At 41.4% G+C, this 19,733-nt stretch overlaps 1 protein-coding gene across 4 annotated transcripts in view; it reads left to right on the forward strand.

Annotated features, from left to right (window-relative positions):
• The window catches only part of C2cd5 (C2 calcium dependent domain containing 5), a 97,628-nt gene that overhangs the window by 40,726 nt on the left and 37,169 nt on the right, over positions 1 to 19,733 (forward strand). For all 4 annotated transcript variants that reach the window (XM_038321028.1, XM_038321030.1, XM_038321029.1 and 1 more), the window contains 2 exons: positions 7,622 to 7,730; positions 18,921 to 19,035. In XM_038321028.1, the coding sequence (XP_038176956.1) occupies positions 7,622 to 7,730; positions 18,921 to 19,035 (224 nt within the window). The remainder of the gene's footprint in view (positions 1 to 7,621; positions 7,731 to 18,920; positions 19,036 to 19,733) is intronic.

Below are 19,733 nucleotides of genomic sequence, written 5' to 3' on the forward strand. Positions count from 1 at the left end.
TGAAATCATTTCTATTTTTCTACTAAAGTTACAATATAGAAAAGAAAATAGCTAATACTTTTGCAGAAAAACATCTTAATCCCATTACATTAAAACAGTGCTGTAGTATATAACATGTTTGTCTGCTGATATCATTTTTGTCACTGGTTTGTTGATTAGAGATAAATACTCTGTATCTCTGTAGATTAAAATTAATAGAGTAGTTGTCTAGTATAATTTTATTTTAATGATTATGCTTAATGTTTAATTTGCTGAGTAAGAAACTGAGTCTAGTTTTTGGATGATTTCTCTCTCTCTCTTTATAAACATCGTTACTAAGGGAGGATCGCCTCATAGGTTCTGTAGAAGGCGGGTATGTTTCTGAACATGTATGAGAGCCTGCGCCTTGTGTTAGAAGCTTTTCTACTTTTATTCTTATTCACCTATGTTTTATTTAAGCTCTTAACAAATGTTGCTGGCTTTTCCTGAGCTCAGTTCTGTGAGGCTTGTGTTCTTCTCTGCTGATTCAGTGCATGGTTCCGTGTGTCCTGTCCTGTGCTTCAGACCGAGCTCCACAGCTCTTCCTGTCAGCTTTGGAAGCTGTAAGCCCCTAGACTCCTCCTTTGTTTGCTCATTTTATACTAGCACTTGGGAGAGAGCAAAGGTGAGACAATGAGCACCATAAAAGACTCTCCTCCCCTCTGCAGTTGATTTCTTTCTGATCCTGTGACTATCGATTGTAAATTTATTCTCTAGGCGATTTTTTTTCTTATGCTGCAAGTAGCTGTACACATACTGTTTGCCTTTAGCTGGGTGGAGTGAGCGGAGCTGAAGTAGAGTGGTGAGTTGAGCTCTACCCAGGTATCTATTTTCTTGCAGTACTTGGGATTGAATCCAGGGCCTTGTACATGCTCGGCAAGCACCTTCCCATGAGCTGATCTTTGTTTTGTGTTAAAGCTCCTTGTCAGCACACCAACCCCTATCACCGAAGGCTCTCCTAAAACTCGGGTCGTGGAGTAAGTCAAACAGAGCCAGAGATTAGAAGAATGGAGAATAGGGTCAGAATGGTGGTGTGGGTGTCTTTTTTTTTTCCATGCTTTAGGTCAGAATGGTTTTATCTTTGCTTTCTCCCTCCCCCCCCCCCCCCCTTTTTTTTAAATCAAATTGCCATGTTAGGATTCACACGAACAGAAAAGCCTGATTGATGAGGTGGTGCACTGGGAATGTGGCTGTGTGGAGTGGAGCGCTGGTGGTGACCTCACTGTCTGGGCCACGGACCTTCACAGCCATTTCATTTTGGATTTGGTCTAGATAAAATTTGTGGGCTTTTTTGTCTTTTTTTTTTTTTTTTTGAGATGATATCTAGTATGTAGCCCAGGTTAACAAGATCTCACTATATAGCTCAGGCTATCCCCAAACTCATAATCATACTGCTTTAACTTTGGCAAATGCTGGGATTAAAATGCCTAGGTACAAGTTTTTTGTGTGTGTTTCTTTAGAATACGTTTTAAAATGAAGTAGTTCATCACTTTCCCCGTTCTTCTCTCCAGCTCCTCCTGTGTCCACCCACTCTTATGTTGATATCTCTTTTTAAAAAGTTATTATTACATACATACATATATGTATTCTTATGCATATATGTATTCTTATGCAAAAATATGTAAGTACAACCTGCTAAGGCTGTTTTTGTTGTTTGTATGCATATGGTTTTAGGGCTGACTACTCTGCATTGGACAGTCAATAAGTTGGTTCATCCTGGGAGAGCTAATTCTTCTTCTATTAGTCATTAGCTGCTTGTAGTTCTTTGCCTAGAGCGCCATGAAATTTTACCCTTCTGCATTAGCATGTCCATTGATATTGCTGTTGTTCTGGCTTGTTTATGTAGCCATTTCTAGGAGAGAATGTTTCACAACAGGTTTCTTGTTATTCTGGCTCTTAGAGTCTTTCTGCTCCCTTTTTCAGAGCTTTTCTGAGTCATAGTTTCAGGAGCTGCGGTGCAGATGTTTCTGTGGAGCGGGATCCACATGACCCGTCGGTCTCATTGTTGGGTTCAGTGTTTCCTGAGGTGGTCTCCAGTTGCTGTAAAAACAGAGGCTTTATTGCTGGAGAGTGGGAGCATATCCTGCACACTCGTGTGTCTAAGGATAAGATTTATAATTTGGTATGGCATTAAGATGGTTTAGAAATGCAGCAGTTTCTTTTCTAATGTCCATGACCTCACCAGCTAGGAAGCTATGATTCAGGTATGATTTCCCTCCTGCTGAGTGGGCTTTAGGTATGCCTAGACAGCTGTGATTACTACCACGAGAGTGCCCTGTTGAACCTCTAGGCTATCTTGTGCGTTGTCTTTGTTGTGGCTCACAGGCATTGCAGCTGGGTAGGACTGTTTAATGCTATCCCTGTCTTGGCAGCTTGCATAGTATTTTCTGATACCATGGAGGCTAGTGCAGGGGAAAAAACTCTCAGGTCAGATGCAACTCAAATTGGGAGTCATTTGTCCTAAGTGTGTGCTATCTTCAGCAGTAGGGGCCCATCCTTGACCTCTGAGGTCGGTGTCAATAGTTCATATTGTTTAGGAGTCATTTGAACCATGCGTACCAACCATTTGAAAAGAGGTTCCTCATGTTTGGTACTGTAGTTCTTGTAGGGGAGTGTTGTTGGCCCAAGTGGCTTAACTTCCTTTAAGCTATTTTGTGTGTGTATGTGTTTGGGTGCATACACACATATATACACTTGTATTTATTATTTATAATTTTAAGTTAATAAAAAATAATGTGATTCCTTGAAGGTTTATCAAACAAGGTTCAAGAAATCATAGCCCTGTGGTGTGGGAGGTCCTTCTGTCTATGTGTTGTTTTTATTGGTTAATGAATAAAGAAACTGACTTGGCCTATCACAAGGTAGAACTTAGTTAGCCAGGGAAAGCTAGACTGAATGCTGGGAGAAAGAGGGCGGAGTCAGAAGCCATGGAGCCGCTGCCAGACAGAGAAGCCGAAATCTTGTCTGTAGGCCACAAGCCTCATGGTAAAATATAAAATAATGGAGATGGGTTAATTCTAGATGTAAGAGCTAGCCAATAAGAAGCTAGAGCTAATAGGCCAAGGGGTGATTTAATTAATACAGTTTCGGTGTGGTTATTTTGGGTCTGAGTAGCCAGGAGCAAACAGGCAGCCTCTCTAACTAAAAATTGGCGCCCAACTGGTATTATTTGCCTCCTTCCTTCACCATGTGTTTTAAACTTGATTCTTTTGGAGTTGGAGTCCACTCCCCATTTCTGTTTCTTACTTTGTATTACCTGAAAACTCCCTCTTCCCCCAACTCACACTTTGGCCCCTTTCTATTTTCTTGGTTTCTGTTGTTATAGTCTTCATAGGATTAAGAACAAAGTCTAGAGAACTGCAGTTTTTGTGTACAACTGTGTAAAACCTGACATATAACTATCATTGCTTTGCGTCTGTGCCATTAGTGCATGCAGTAGTCGTCCCTTGACTCCCTGAGTTCAGAAGGAACAGCAAATGCAGCAGTGGCTTTGGCTTTTCCAGTCGCCTCTGGCTGCTCTTGAGGTCACTTTCGTTTGGGGAAAAATCATGCAGCAGTACAGTAAGTTCTCTGTACAAGTGAGCAGATGTGCACGAACACATCTGTGTGATGATACACTTAGAGCATTAAAACACTTGGCTTTAAAGATATTCGCGTAGGTTTTTAGTTGTGTGTTTTCCTCAGTTAAGAAAGCCTGGGGCTGGATACTGAGCCATATACCTGCAGCTCCAGCTCTTGGAATCTGAGGCTTATGGATTCTGAGTTCAGGATCAGCCTGGATTACATGGGGAAAGAAAAAAAAGAAAGAAAGAAAAGGATATGAGACAAAAAGGAGAGGAAAGAAGCCTAGTAAACCTGGTATTTTACCTGCTCCCAAGGAACACACTTTTGGAAAACATGGATAAAAAGCACATTTATAGTGAATTAAGATCTCCTTATTAGTAGGATGAAATTGTATGATAAACCATTGCCGGGATGGTGCTGGGTTGTTTTTTAAAATGTATTTTTATGTTTAATTATGTGCATGTGTCTGTGTGTGTTTATATGTGTGTGGAGGCCAGCAGAAGGTATTGGATCCCTGGTCATGGAGTTATAGGCAGTGTGAGCTGCTTGACATGGGTGCTGGGAACCAAATCTGTATCCTCTGGAGCAGCAGGTGCTCGTAACTACTACTCCATCTCTCCAGCTTTAGTATGGAGTTTTTATTTAGAATTGGGCTGTGTTCTCTGGGGATAACAAAATATTTAATATAAAATTTGAGCCATTTGTATATCTTTAACGAAAAACCCCATATAAATCTCTGGAAAATAATATTTCTGCTGTGTTTTATTGATTTTTCAACTGCCTTTCTTTAAAGATACACCATCACATATTTTTATGATTTATGTTATTGACCTATATCAAAGCATCAACAAGTAAAATCCATCTGGGGACAACAGGGAAGTATACTTTAAACATTAATGGACTTTGTAGAGAATGGCTTTCTATAGTTTCTCAAACTGCCATTCAGACACTGACAGCAGAACATGCTTGGACTAATCTTGGGGAAGATGCCTTTGATAATGAGGAAAAAGAGCAACTATAAATTCAACAGGTGTGATGCACAGATTGTAAATTAAAACAAGTTCTGAATGACATTGGATGAGAAATAAGAACAAATGTAGGTGGTAAAGTTTATTGCTAAGGAGTATAGGAATAGAAGGCCCTGCCATCCTTGGCTTTCTAAAATGTTGAGTACAATAGCACCTCTCTTGCACGTGGCGCAGATTTGAAAGTCACTTTGTGCATTTAACACAGCCCTGGCGTGTGTCAGCATATGCCAGCAGTCTTGGTGATGTGGAGATGCTTTGCTTACCGCTGACAGTAACAGCAGCAATTTTTTGATTGGAGCATTCTTTTCAGATGGACGTCAGCCCAAATAATTCACAAGTGTTTGCTTATTGTAGATTAAGTCTTATATTTTAGAGGAAATCAGTTTGCTGGCTAGATGGACGGGGTGTGTAAGGGAGGAATCAGTGCTAGCTAGATGGACGGGATGTGTAAGGGAGGAATCAGTGCTGGCTAGATGGACGGGATGTGTAAGGGAGGAATCAGTGCTGGCTAGATGGACGGGGTGTGTAAGGGAGGAATCAGTGCTGGCTAGATGGATTTGGGTGTGTAAGAGGAATCAGTGCTGGCTAGATGGAGGGGATGTGTAAGAGAGGAATCAGTGCTGGCTAGATGGACGGGGGTGTGTAAGAGGAATCAGTGCTGGCTAGATGGAGGTGGGTGTGTAAGAGGAATCAGTGCTGGCTAGATGGAGGGGATGTGTAAGAGAGGAATCAGTGCTGGCTAGATGGAGGGGTATGTAAAAGGAATCAGTGCTGGCTAGATGGAGGGGTGTGTAAGGGGAATCAGTGCTGGCTAGATGGAGGTGGGTGTGTAAGAGGAATCAGTGCTGGCTAGATGGAGGGGTGTGTAAGGGGAATCAGTGCTGGCTAGATGGAGGGGGTGTGTAAGGGGAATCAGTGCTGGCTAGATGGAGGGGGTGTGTAAGGGAGGAATCAGTGCTGGCTAGATGGACGGGGTGTGTAAGAGGAATCAGTGCTGGCTAGATGGAGGGGGTGTGTAAGGGAGGAATCAGTGCTGGCTAGATGGAGGGGGTGTGTAAGGGAGGCTCTATCAGCAGAGCAAGTCGTCACCTCTTGAAGCAGCATTGCTGGTTATCTTTCTGCTCTGACTTGCTTCAGTTTGAAATGTTCTACTCATTCCTTTATCCAGTCTTCTAATCTGCCTCCCTGCCTCCCCTCTTCTCCCTCTTGCTTCCCTCCCTCCTTCCCCTTCTCCAGCCCATCTCTCCATCTGTTTTATAAATGGTCACACCTTGGGCCCTGCACAAAGTTAGGCAGACTCTATACTGCATTACTGCCTCAGGCCTGGACGTCCTGTTTTTCATATAGCTTACAAACATTTTTTTTTCTCACAGTGATTCTTGTCTTAATATTTAAAAGATGGATGTATAAAGGATAAGTGTACATTTTATTTTTTTGGACCATCATAGAACTGAGATGTTTTAAGGAACTTTTTAAATTTAACTGTTCCTAAAATTGAAAAAAAAAAAAAAACCTGGGAAATTCCATGGACCCAGCTTATTACATTTTAATAACATTAGCCATTTACATGTGTCTGATTTTAAATTAAAAGTATAAAAATTGAGGTGGAAATAAAGATACAATTTTTGATAAAATTTATTATAGAATTTAAACCATGTTTTTCCTACTGCTCTCTTCCATATTTCAGTCTAGGTCAAACATAAACAATTCTATGGATTGGTTTTTTTACTTTTCTTAGACAGTATACCAGTTCTTGCCGTTATTAAAGTGAAAATTACTTCTAAGTTTTGACTGGATTTTAATGTGTTTATGTATATGCATACTACTATATGCATTTTTTACATTTATGCATCCTGAGGTTTGCAGGACTATTCCTCTGTGCTGGGAATTGCAAGTTGCTCTGCCTTCTGCACTGTGCTTCTGCAGCCTCGTATCTGTGCTTCAGCAGCTGGTCAGCCATCTTGCTGCTTTTATATGTGCCTGCTTTTAGGTGTAGCACTTTCCTTTTGTTTATTGCATTTTGTCTGCTGTGGCCTAGAGAATTTGATGATGATGAACTTTGGAATGACGAGTGTCTTAGATCTTAGCTACTTTCTACCAATGTGAGCATCCTCTACAGAGATGCCGTGGGAATACAGTGCATGAACCTTAATAGTTGCAGACTTTCGAGGGCTCTGTCAGGCTGTTTTCTAGCTCTTCCTACGTTGAAAGTGGTCAGGCTGTTGATGAGTGTCTTCTGGTTAAGGGGAGTTCACTCAGTCACAGCCAGGCAGGCCCGGTAGCCGTCTCCTCTTCTTGCATCCACTTTTCCACACTGGCACATGGCCCATGTTTTGGCAACCACAGACTTCCCTCTCAGGCTGGCGCTCTCTCGGTGAGTCCCTATCTTCAGTTTTCTTTTGAATTTTTCTTGTCATCCTTATGGCAGAAGGGGAACCACGGCTTAGAAGGCCTGCAGGACTGTGCTACTTCCCTGACTCTACCATGGACTTCTTTCTTCTGCTTAACATACAGTATGCTGTCTGTTTGCCTCTGGCCACACAGTGATCGGCTTTCACTTTCCACACAGCCTATCCTTTCACTTCATGTCCCAAACTCCCCTTTTCTAGGTCTCCTGTTGGGTGCTGGCCTTGGGAGTATTTGCCAACAGCCCAGGTTGCCTGTATATGAGAGACATCATTACTGAGACGTGCATATGGGTTGCCAGGCTGTCCAGCCCTGCGTCATTGGGAAAGTAGGAGTATAAGGAGAGAGAAGAGTGTGTTCTAAGTAGCTCAGCTGGGAACTCCTGAACATTTCCCTCCGGTCAGAATTGATAAGGCATCTGGATTCTGAATGCTACCGTGGATGTAGGAAACAGATTTGGAACCATGAGTGTCTGGGAAGTTTTAATGAAAAAGCAGGTGCAGTGTATTTATTTCAGGCCATGCATTTCCTGGGCTCGGATCTGCATGAGCAGAGCCTGCCACTGTCCATTTGGTCATATCTGTCCTGGTCCTTGTCTTCACCAGGAGTTCCCCTTCCTCACCTTGACGGCCTTCCCTCCAGGACTCCTCGTGCACGTCGGTGGTGTTGTTAGTGCACGGTCTGTGAAGCTGTTAGACCGGATCCACAATCCTGGTATGTCTTCCAATATGTTTGATTTTACTACTTTGGCTTAAGTTGTAATTGTAAAAATTGATTTTTATGAATATTGAAAGCAAATTTAACCTGAAGAGAAGTGAAAACAGATTATAAGCTGACCCATGTTATTTTGAAATATTTTCAGTAATTGTAATTAAAGGTAAATTAAGGTGTATATATTAGTTATTTTTAATGTATAATAAATGAACACATTTTGATTTATTTCTGATGAGGTGTCAGTTTGAGGGGATCATGATTAACGTTTGGGTTAGCTTTCTATTTGCTTTAGGGAGATAACGGTTTTTACTGTTTGGTCTTCACGGCCATTACACTAAGTTGTTAATGTTTTTCACTCCCCCGTGCGGCCAACCAAGAAGGAGCAGTAGCCCATGTCTTTTAGGTACAGCATGGAATGACACAGAAGGCAGAAGCTAGGTGCTGACACCCTTAGGGCCTTGGGTTAGAAATCCCTGGGTGAGTTTCTCATTCTTTACCAAGCACCGTCACCATGGCAGCTCCTTACGCAGTCTGCTTCATGCCCAGAGACTTGCTGAAGCCCCGCAACCTGAAGCGGTATTGGCATCTGTAGTTTTCTATATTCTGGAAGATGAATTCATCACTTCCAGCAGTTTCTTTGTGACATGTAGGAGAAGAAAAGAATGCTCTGCAGTTATTGGGGGGAAACACTGTGGATAGCACTTCTGAGTGTGACAGAGCATTGCTGTTCTTTACAGTTGAGTTTAATCAGTGCTCTGTGCTGTGATTCTACCTGAGATAAGAATGAGTTCTTCTAGCTGGAAAGGAGACTTCAGAAAGGCAATGCCTAGTCATGTTTATCAGCTCTAAAGTGAGCAAATCCATCATCTCAGCGCCAGTATGTGGATTTATTTTCCCCATTCTTATTTTTATGGTAGTGTCAGATGTCATTTTCCTTATGGTATTTGTACACGCTGACGCTCTTAGAGGGCAGTCTGGCTGCTGCCATGTAGCACATTAAATTCGTGCAGGTGACACTGAATCTAGTTTTCTGTAGGAAATTCAGTCATGAGCAGTGTAAGGAAAGACTAAGCTACCAACCCTGACGGTCACTGCTTTCCATGAATGACTGCCTGATGGGTTGATGGCACTAATTGATGTAATACTGTCCAAAACACTTGTAGAAATGCATTCTATTGATGTCTTCTTTCATTTTGTTGCTTCCAAACAATTTACTTAAATTAGCTTTAAATGGTGATAATTATCTAAAATGTTACTTACTTTTACAAAATCTTCTTTTTGAGAGTTTTCATACCCACCACTTCACCATCTGTACGACCGAGAACTCAGGAGAATGAATTGTGTGTGCTGTAGCTAGCAGCTCACCACTTTCTCTCCTCTCTCTCAGAATGGCTGTCCATCATGCATGGGAAGCCTCAGTTATTACTAATGAACTATTCTTAAAAGTTCAAGTACATGTATCTGTACCTAAATACTATGAGATGCTATAGAGTTACATTTTTAGCTTGCCTTGTTTTTGGTTTAATACTTATCAAATGTATATGCTAATGGTCCTAATATCTTATTTTGATTTAAAATAAACTCTCTTTGAATTCTTTTATATATTATGCACTAAAACGGAACATTTACCTAACAGCTTCTCTAAGCCCCTTGTGTAATTTTTATGGAAAAAAGACATAATTTGTTGAGAAAAGCTGGATGGTAATAGTCCATGAAATCTGGATTCGACTGTCCCGGTGATGAGGGAGTGGGATGAGCTGCTGTGCTGGGAGAGACTGAGGCTTGCTGGGATCCGCGTGCAATGCCCTGCAGTTAGTTTTTAACTAGTAAATGCGAGACATTTTAATTTCATTTCAGTGGGAAAGGGAAACAATCTTATTTTAAAACAATTGCCCCAGCAGGGTGGTAGTGGTACACTCCTTAATTCCAGCACTTGGAAGGCACAGCCAGGCAGATCTCCGTGAGTTTAATGCCAGCCTGGTCTACATAGCGAGTTCCAGGACAGCCAGAGCTGTTGCACAGAGAAACCTTGTCTTGAATAAACAAAAACAAACAAAACAACAACAACAAAACAAAAACACATTGCTACTAGTTCTCTTGGTGATGGCTTCTGAGTTCTTAGAGTGCCGTCTTTTGTTAAATGCCAGGCAAGTGGAAGCATAAACAGAAGGACAGGGTGGTTCCCAAGCATCCAGGTGACCAAACGACTAGACAGTTCATTCCAGGTCACTGGAGCTTGTTCTCCTGCCTTTCCTGTCTCTATTTCCTATTAACTCTGCTGTCTGTCTTCCAGTTCCTGTCAAGTGCTGTTGTCAATTGTGTTCTTGTTTGTAGTTTTTTCTTTTATTTCAACTATTCTGCACCTAAAACTGATCAACTAATTTGCTGTTTTGAACTCAGCTTTTGTCGGAATTATGGGTAACACAAGATCTTACAAACTGCTAGACTGGAATAGTTTCAATTCAGGTATTTTACTGGTCATTCAGTATTACATATGCTGACAGAAATTATGGCAGCTCAGTGAGGTTTTAGAGATGTTCTAGATTAAATAGATCAATTCAGTTACGTGGATGCATTCTGTAATAGTTATGTTACAACTTGTAATTTGCATAGAAATGCAAGTATAAAATATATGCGCTAAAGTGAATCAAAACCATATTATAAATTATGAATAACTTTGCTTATGTGACTAACTTTCAGGATATAATTAAATTCTATTTGTGCATTTTGGCCAATGTTTTCATATCTGGTAAGTGATACAGGCATTAGCTTTATCATCAAGCAGCATTTGTTAAATACATTAAACAGCCAGCCTGATAAACCTTAAAGCATGTTTAACCTGCACGATTAGATTTAATAGAATATATTTACTGTTTTATAAATTACCTGGAAATGTGACTCTTAACATTTTCATGTACAATGCTAGACGTGTTCCAAAATTTCATAGCAGTACAGATTTTTAGGGAGATATACATCTGCAAGTTTTCCTCCTCCCACGTGAGATTCCAACTTTTCTTATAAGTAATTTGAATATAGTCTGTAGCAATTAAAAAAAACAAGAAAAATTGACAGCTGATGATGTGTTTTAGTAATGTCAATTAGTTTCTTTTTGATAAAAACATATTTCCTTACTAATATAAATATTAAAATTATTTTTGGAATTAAAATTTGGTACTATTTTAATTAAGCACTAAAGCTGATATTTAAAGAATTTTTCAAGTTCTTTGTGTCAGTGTATTTTATAGCAAAGCAAAAGCACCAAAGGACTCAGCATTTTAGGTGATGCTTTCCTTGCAGTGTTCTCTGTACGCAGGCATCAAAGGTAAAAGCTCTGATGGGTATTGTTTGGCAACGCGTGAGTCACATTCACAATCTGGCTTTGTCAGCCTGCACAAATGTAGAGGGATCCTAATTTATGACTCTTAAGGAAGGTACCTCTGTTTTCTAGACAGGGTTTTACCACGAAATGAAAATGTTTATGTTTTATTGATTGATTTTTTTTTTAGTGAGAAAATGAAATATACCCTATCAGATTTGTTTTATAAAGTAAGAATATATTCCAATACATGGTTAGCTTTCAAAAATTAGAAAAATAGGTTGTGCATAAAAATGATATCGATCACAACTTAAGGAAGTGAAATCTTGTCAGAACAGCCACTTTTAGGTGTGATAGTTGTTGGTCAAATGACAGAGAAGTTTTATAAAAGGAAGAGGCAGAAATTAAATCTCCAGGGCACAGAGTACTATCTCAAGCAAACAGAGCAGCAGTTTGGCAAGGACAGACATGGTTGAAGAAGCGGTATATCTTGCCATCACTGAGTAATGCCATGGGAAGTGTGCAGAAGAGAAGTGGATATGGAGCCACATGTGGAGAGTGGAGGGATGAGAGGCGGCAGGCTGGGCTGTGTAGGTAGTTCCAGGGCCAGCCCGTTATGATGTGGGACTGTTCTCAGAAGAATGAGCCAAACGATTTACAGTGCAGTTAGAGTATAAAGATAACACCTTTAGTTTAATATGTCCATGATGCCACCCTATGATCCAGGCCTTAGGGTAGTTACCTTTAGAAATAAGGCTAATTTTGATATTAGTTTAGAAAAACAATTTGATAATTCTGAAGAAAATGTGACATGTTTGGTAAATATATTCACATAGTTTTTGTATGTTCCCTGTAATTCAGAAGTATTTTGCTATTGCTATCCCATAATGTCAAAATGTCACGGATTGACCACACTTAGGCCTGGACTCAGTAGTTAAGAGCACTGGCTGCTCCTCCACAGGACCTATGCTCAATTCCCAGCACTCACATGGCAGCGCACAGCTGTCTCTACCTCTAATTCCAGGGGATCCAGGACCCTCTTTGGCCTCCACGGGTTACTTGCATGTACATGATGCAGCCATAAGTGCGGGCAAATGCCCATACACAAGGGTTAAAAAACAACAAGCAGACAAACAAAAAACCCAAACAATTAATTGACCCCATTGGTAAGAATAACAATTGTTGATATTGTTTTTAATTTAAAATTGTTCATCCTTTATTTCTTTAGTTCTTTGACACCCTAAACAATGTGAGACTCCAGCCAGTTTGATAATAGTCATCCAAGAGCAGGAGAAAGGAGAGTTCCAAGTGAGAACCACTTGTTAGTTACTAGACTTTGTTAGCTCAGACCTTATAGGGTGAGAATATGCCACACAGCTTTTACAGTTTGCTGCTGCATAGTGACTTTTTGGTCATGGATCATGCATCATAGCTGGACCGTCAGATCAGTTTGCCTTGGGACTGGATGCCTTACATGTGTCATTGCATGCCATGATGTTTTCACAGTGGTGAACACTGGCCAGTGTGGCATTTCTCAGGACACATGTCTCTATCATTGAGTGATACATGACTGAATTGGGTATTTTTTGTACTATACAGTTAGGCACTAGAGGACAAAAAATCGACAGTCACCTTGTCTTTATGAAACCTGTGTTCTTAGATGATAGAAAAGTATGAAGTATGTTACTGTGTCATGTGGTATACAGAGTGGAAGCAGACATGGCTAACTGTTGGGGGCTGTGCTAATTCCTAAGCTCACCTTTGAAGGCTGTCTGTAAGGTTTCAGAGGGTTCTAATTCTTGCAGTAAGATACCTAACCCCATATGAATGCTGCTCTGTGCTGTTGTAAACCTGCAGCATTTGTGAGGCAGTCTTAGCCTGTGCTCCTCTGATGCTCTGCTAGTTCCTTCAGAGTACAAAGGGTCCGGCTTAGCCTCCATCTTGTCCCATCTTAGCCACAGTGGTGGGGCATTTTTATGCCCTAGGAAGAAGCAAACCCTTTTCATGAATTGAGAATTTAATATGTTGTTACCCTTTATTTCCTGATTCTTCTATTCTGTAGAATTTGAGAAAAGCAGGGCAGGGGGAGGGTGAAAGTTAACAGCTGGAAAGGAGGCTGAGCCATTACTGCTCTTCACACAGCAGGGCTGCCAGGAGATTCCGGTAATGAGATTGTGATAGCATGCCTTTTGGTCATCGTGACAGACACCGCCTCTTCACAGACCTGGACACAAGCTGGAGAGGCTTGAGGATTTTGCAGCATGCCAGACCCATCTGAATGCTTTACAGTAGCAGGTCATTTGCGTCTTAAAGGTCTCTGAGGGAGACTATCCTGTTCTGTAGGTGAACAAAGCGAGGCAGTATTTTCTTAAGGAACTGGTGGAGGTAGCCGAGCCACAGTCGCAGCCTAAGTGACCTGGCTTCGGGACCCTACACTCCTAGCCTTGGGTGATGTGCTTGAAGCATGATGTTAGCAGGGTTTGCTTGTACATGTGGCATGCAGAACAGGTGTCTGTCAGCTCTCAGGCAAGGGGAGGTGCTAGCTTCACACAGGATTTTTGAGTTGATGTCTTATGTCCAGAATTAGGAACAATCAGTTGTTTAAAAGGAGATTGCTGCTTTTGGTTTTGAGATTTTTTTTAAGAATATTTTTAGATGAATCGTGAATTTTAGGACTTAATGCCTATTTTTTCTTCGATCATGATAGACGAGTTATAAGGTAAGCTTTAGTTTGAAATTAAAAAAAAATGCTGCCTTTTTGTTAATCACAATCATGTTTTTAGAAAGCTCATTTTGGGAGCAAAAATTCAGTTAAAAATTTGAAAAATAAGTTTATTACTTTAAAAAACATTTAATTGTATGAAAATGTGAGTGTAGTGGCTTACACCTTTAATTCCAGCACTCGGGAGGCAGAGGCAGGTGGATCTCTGTGAGTTCAAGGCCAGCCTGGGCTACAGAGTGAGTTCCAGGACAGTAGGGCTGTGTAGAGAAACCTAGTCTAAAACAAAACAAATGTGAGTCAGTTGGTTGAAGGGAAATAGCACGGAATAGCACCTGAATTTGTTCATTCATTTTGTTTGTTTTAACAAACCTTAGACACTCTTGACACTGTCAGTGAATGCTTGTGGCATGCCCATATAAGTGGAGCCTGGCATTGGCACCAGGGACATGACTAAGCCAGGTTGCCATCCTGTTCACGGCTGGTTTACTTAGTTGTGGGAGCTAACTAGTCATTAGTTAGAAGTTGTGCGGATTTTGCTGAGGGTCTCAGCTGCTCTTTTCTGGGGCACTGATGCTGAGGTGAGAGCTGAGATGGATGCAGACAGCTTTTGATTCTCAACTGTACTCGGTCTTCAGGAAGTGCTGAGGCCAGGAGGTCTTAGCAGCAGCATGCAAGGCGTGCTTGCTGTGAGCACCAGTGATTTGGATGAGGACTGTTCTGTTACATGATGTATAGACAGTGAGGTTTCAGTTAGAGTGGATTATATGTCCGGCTGTGAAAAGTAGCAGCATTCAGTTAGATGCAGTATGGTTTGTATGCCAGTTAGTTACCACAGTGACTTCTAGGCTTAGATATTCTCTCTCGCCCAGCCTACCACTTCCAGTGCAGTGAGGATCTTTTTCTGGTTCTAATGTCTACCCAGTTTGAGTCTGTATACTCTGTTGAGCCTGAACTCTTTGATTTCTGTTACTTCAGTGTTTGGGAGTGCAGCTTCCCTGCATCCCTCAGCAGTGTGATGATCATGTTCAGCCTTTGCTTCATCCAGCCCAACACCTTTATCTCCTCCTACTCATTTTCCAGTTCGGTTGAGCTGGATATGATGGCTTATACTCAATAATCATGGTACATTTGAAGCTGAGGCAGGATTGTGAGTTTGAGGCTAGTTTGGGCTACTTGCTGAGCCATCTTTCAGCGCACAAACAAACAAGCAAGCAAACAAAAATATGTTGCGTCTCTCGAGACAGAACTGATTTCAGCACTTTGGGGAGGCAGGTTTGCCTTGGCTATGGATGTGTAGTTGCCTGAAACCACTAACGGGCTGAGCTTAGTGCAGGCGTTTTCTGTTGAGCTGACCATCTCTTCCCGAGATACACATTGGCTTTTAATCTTGAGTAGTTCCACCCACACTTCTGAAACAGAGAGATGGCAAGATATCCAGCTGTGACCATGCTCTAGAAAGCGCCAGTAGAACAGAGGGGCTGTAGTGCCAGCCACAGTGGCAGCACCCTAAGAACCAGCAGTGTGCTGAAGCGAAGCTCAGTGCATGGCAGCTGCAGAAAGATGTTAGGAGATTTGTATAACCTAGAAAAAGTTTGACCCATAGAAAAAAATCTTAAAAATAGTGTGAAATGTAATTTGTATAATAATTAAGATTTAATTTTTCCTAATTTTTTAAATTAGAAATAATTGTATAGCTGCTAGGAATATGGTATTTAATGTGGAAATCATTTTCTTATTACTTTTGGAATGTTTGTTAAATAAGTTTACATCTCAGCTGTATTTTCCTAAAACGGCTAATATTGCACCCAGGTACTACATGGATTTAAAGCTGGACTCTGTTTTCTTTTTATAAAAGGATGATAGAATGTCAGATTTATGCTTTGGTACAGTGAATAAAATAAATAGGTTTAATAGTGTGTTTCCTATTAAAATTTAGTTAGCAGTTAATAAACTTTTAAAAAGTCCATTACAGAGATTAAATGTGAGATAGCTGATTTTTTTTTATTGATAATAAGATCATACTAATTATAAATACTCTGAGTCTGTGGCGCATCTTTGCCATGATTGTAGTGCAGGCTTTAAAGATAAATAGAATCTTTTAAAATACTAACTAAACTGATTAGTCTATAACATGGATCCCTTGCGCCTGTGGACAGTGCAGTGGCCATGGTTGCCGCGGTGACTAGTGACAAAGGGCTCCTCCTGTGCGCTTGCCTCGCTCTCCTGGACTCTAGGGCCATTCCTTTCTGTGACCATTTCAGTGAGCTGCCATAGTTTTCAGTCCATGCTGTCACCTGACCCGAGCATGCGCCAAAACATCACCGTTCCTGGCTCCTGTTTGCCAAATCTGCTTCGCAAACCCTTTGTTCCTTAGCTTTTGCTTTAGCCCAAACCAAATTTAACATTTCCAGAGTGTGGACACATGCCATTTGCTTTCTTGGTGCCCATGTCATCTAAGTAGCTTTGTACACCTGTCGATACTTTGCTAAGTACAGTACTGGCATCTCATGCACTTGGATGGCTGCTTGTGAGCTTGCCTGAGGGGTGTGAATGCTGCACTTGTGCTCAGCCAGCTCGCTCTTGCTCTCGCTCTCTTTAAGGTTTAATCAGCCACTTTTTCTTCCATGGCTTTGTTCAACTATCTGTTGTTTTATGTTATACTAAGGTAAGTCTGATGTGGAGTAACTGTATTCTACGTAGTTACAAATACCTCAAGGGCACTTTTAATATTGCTCCATTTGAACATGCTGGGCATTTCTAATAAGTAATTTTCAAGCTTAAAATAATTAGTTCCCTCCATTTCCTCATTATTCTTAGAATGCTATTGTAGACTGCTACCTATAAAGCCCTTTTTTAAAAAACAGGGAATCCACCATGTGTTACTTGTGGTATAGATAAGGTGGGTCCACTGTGAGGAAACCATTATAACATGGTGGACAAAGGTTACCTTAGAAAGTAGTCTACACTTCTAGGCTGATTCAGAAAGTAAATAGCAAATTCCATTAATGAGTTTGAGAAAAGTTAGACTTACCTGATACAGTGTTTAGCAAACCAATTATTTTCTAGACAAAATTATTTCTATTTGTTATACTTATTTTCTTAGAACTATAAATAATTTGATAGATGAGAACACTACATCGGTAATAGCTTGTTCTCTACTACAATTTCCTTCTGGAAAAGGATGCGGTGACATGAATGTTAAATTGACATTACCAGCATACATGTCCAGCCAGATGTGGTGACTCACACTTGTCATCCTCACACTGGGGAGACAGAGACAGGAGGATTGTGGCAAGTTCCAGCAGCTTGATCACTGTTGTGAGTTTGAGGCTACTTGACCAGTCCCATCTCAAACAAAGAGAATACCAAAAAGGCAGGCGTGTCCTGTAGCAGAGGTGACTGTGGTCTTAACGTGTGCATTTCAGCCAGAATGTGAGAACAAGTTTGGAATGAGCTGTAGATACAAAAGACTACCTGAATGTTTGTGTATTTCTCAGTCCATAGTATGGGAATGTAGCCTTTCTGTTCTCTTTCTTCTTTCCTTTATCTTATTCTTTCATCCTTCCCCAATTTCCTCAAGTCTGCGCTTCTTTATCTCTCTCTGAAGGAAAGTTTTAGGGTAGCTCTGTCTCAGACCCCAGACTAAATCAAGAGCTGGCTGACATTTACCCCTCTCCTTCGTCCCCTCCATGCGGAGGAGACATACTCATCCCAGGGATGTGAGTTCTAGCATGCTTCTTAACCTTTCCTTCCTTCGTTTCTTCTCTACTTTACTAGTGAGTAGACTTCCCCCGTATTTGTTTTGAAAACCTCTGCTGAGAATTTGATCTAACTATGCATAAAAATAGAAAGCGGTGTCTGCTTGGTTTTCTGTACTAGTAGCACCTTTGTGTAAAACATCTGCAGTAAGAGCTTAGCTTGAAGTTCTAGCATTGACCTTCCAAAGTCCTTCTTCCAAAGGGGCACTGACCACAAGAAAGAACCAAGTCAGGATACGCTCGTTGTTAGCAGCCACTTTTGGCTCTAACCCTTTGCCCCTGGAGAATGAGTTTTACTTGCTGTTATTGTTAACTCACAAAACGCAGATGATTGGAAAGCATGGGGCCCCTCCTTCATCCATACTTCCCCATCACAGGGGATTTTAGTGAATACAGGGCCTCTATATCTGCCTCTACCACTTAGCTTATCCCTAGTGTCTAAGCAGTCTTTGTTATGGTAGAGACAGGAACCCTAGCTTGTTGAGAAGGCCAGGTTTAAACTCATGTTCTCAGCTTCTCAAGCAGCCAGGACTTCAGGCATAGGTCACCATGACCATAGCTGCTTTTGAAGTTACAGGCCATGTATGGAGTTTATAATTGTGTGTTTGAAATTTTCCCTTCTTTATTAACCAAATTATTTGTGTTAACTTTTTAAATGTACTTTCTTTCTTTTCTGACCCCTATCATTTTTTTTCTTTTTAGATTAGCTTGTCCTTTTAATGCCGTTACTTTGCCTAGGACTTACTTACATCTTTATAAAAGAATGGCAAATAATTTTTTTTTTTTTTTACCATTTATAAGTATTGGTGAATCTACCTTGGATAGAACTCGGAATGTAGTGGATTATAAAAGTTGGTGATAGAATATGAAGTCAGAATTTAAATCAAATTTATGCATAGGACATATAAGGTATTCATTCACTCACTGAGATGAGACACAATGTGTCCTCTCAGTTTAGAATCTTGACCTGGGTGTGATGGCACATGCCTGCACCCTAGCGTTCAGAAGACAGAGGCAGAAGGATCAGATCAAGGTTATCCTCAGCTCCCTATGTGAGTTTGAATCCAGCCTGAGCTATGTGAGATCCTGTCCCCCAAATCAGTCAAGCCAACAAAGCAGATTGGAACCTGGAAGGTTGAGACCTCTGCCGTATGTTATAGCTGTGACAAAATACGGCATATGCTAAAAGACATGCCCTGCAAATGTCCCTTGAAGTGGGAAAGCTAGTAGAGCCGAATGGTCTGCCTGACTGTCACTGTCAGCACCTTAAAGGACAGGAAGTGTAAAGTGTGGGGCAGTACTTCCATCTCCCTGAGTCAGGGTGCCTGCAGACATTTCCTGTTAACGTATAATATGCTGCTGAGTAGTCAACTGACTTCAACTTTATGTTTCAGATGAACCAGAAACTCGAGATGCGTGGTGGGCAGAAATCAGACAGGAGATAAAGTCACACGCTAAAGCCTTAGGCTGCCATGCTGTAGTGGGCTACAGCGAGTCAACCAGCATCTGGTAAATGGCTGCTTGGATTTTCTTACCCTGTGATTTGCTGGACCTGTGAACTGGGAGAGATGTGATGCACATCAGAGAAGAGGAGCAGTGGGGAGGCCAGCTGGGCCTTGAGTCTGTCAGACCAGGTTCCCGGTGCCTCCTGCCCCCGTGATCGCTGTGAATTCCAGAGCCTTGGCTCGTCTGCTAAACTGATGGGGATACAAACTGTTCTGAACTTTGAAGTGTCACAGGAGTGTGTAGTAACTGGCACGCCCCTTAGTCGTCCTCGTCCAGTAGCACTTCAGTGGCTGACTCTTCCACTGGGGCGTCTGGTGGGGCTCTAGGTGTCTTGTGAAGGAATCGCCAACTGTCTCTAGGTAGTCTTCAGGCAGCACTTGGGAGGCAGAAGCCTCTCAGTGAGTTCAAGGCCAGCCTGGGCAACATAGTGAATTCCAGGCCAGCCAAGAGCTGTGCAGACCGTCTATGCTCTCTGCTGCTGGTTTCCTGCACCACCTGTCCTTCTGCCCTGGTCACTTGTCAGCTCTCTACCTCCTTGCAGCTAGAATATGGCTTTCTTGTTACTAGTCTTCTCTTACCACTGACTTTGGAGTATGTTTTGGACTTGCTGATCCAGTGACACCGTCTACAACATTTCAAATTATGAAGTTTACTTTCAGGTTAGAACCTAATGCTCTTCCACCATCAGCATTTATGCCTTC

Source organism: Arvicola amphibius, chromosome 2, assembly GCF_903992535.2.
Source record: "Arvicola amphibius chromosome 2, mArvAmp1.2, whole genome shotgun sequence".
Lineage (NCBI taxonomy): Eukaryota > Metazoa > Chordata > Mammalia > Rodentia > Cricetidae > Arvicola > Arvicola amphibius.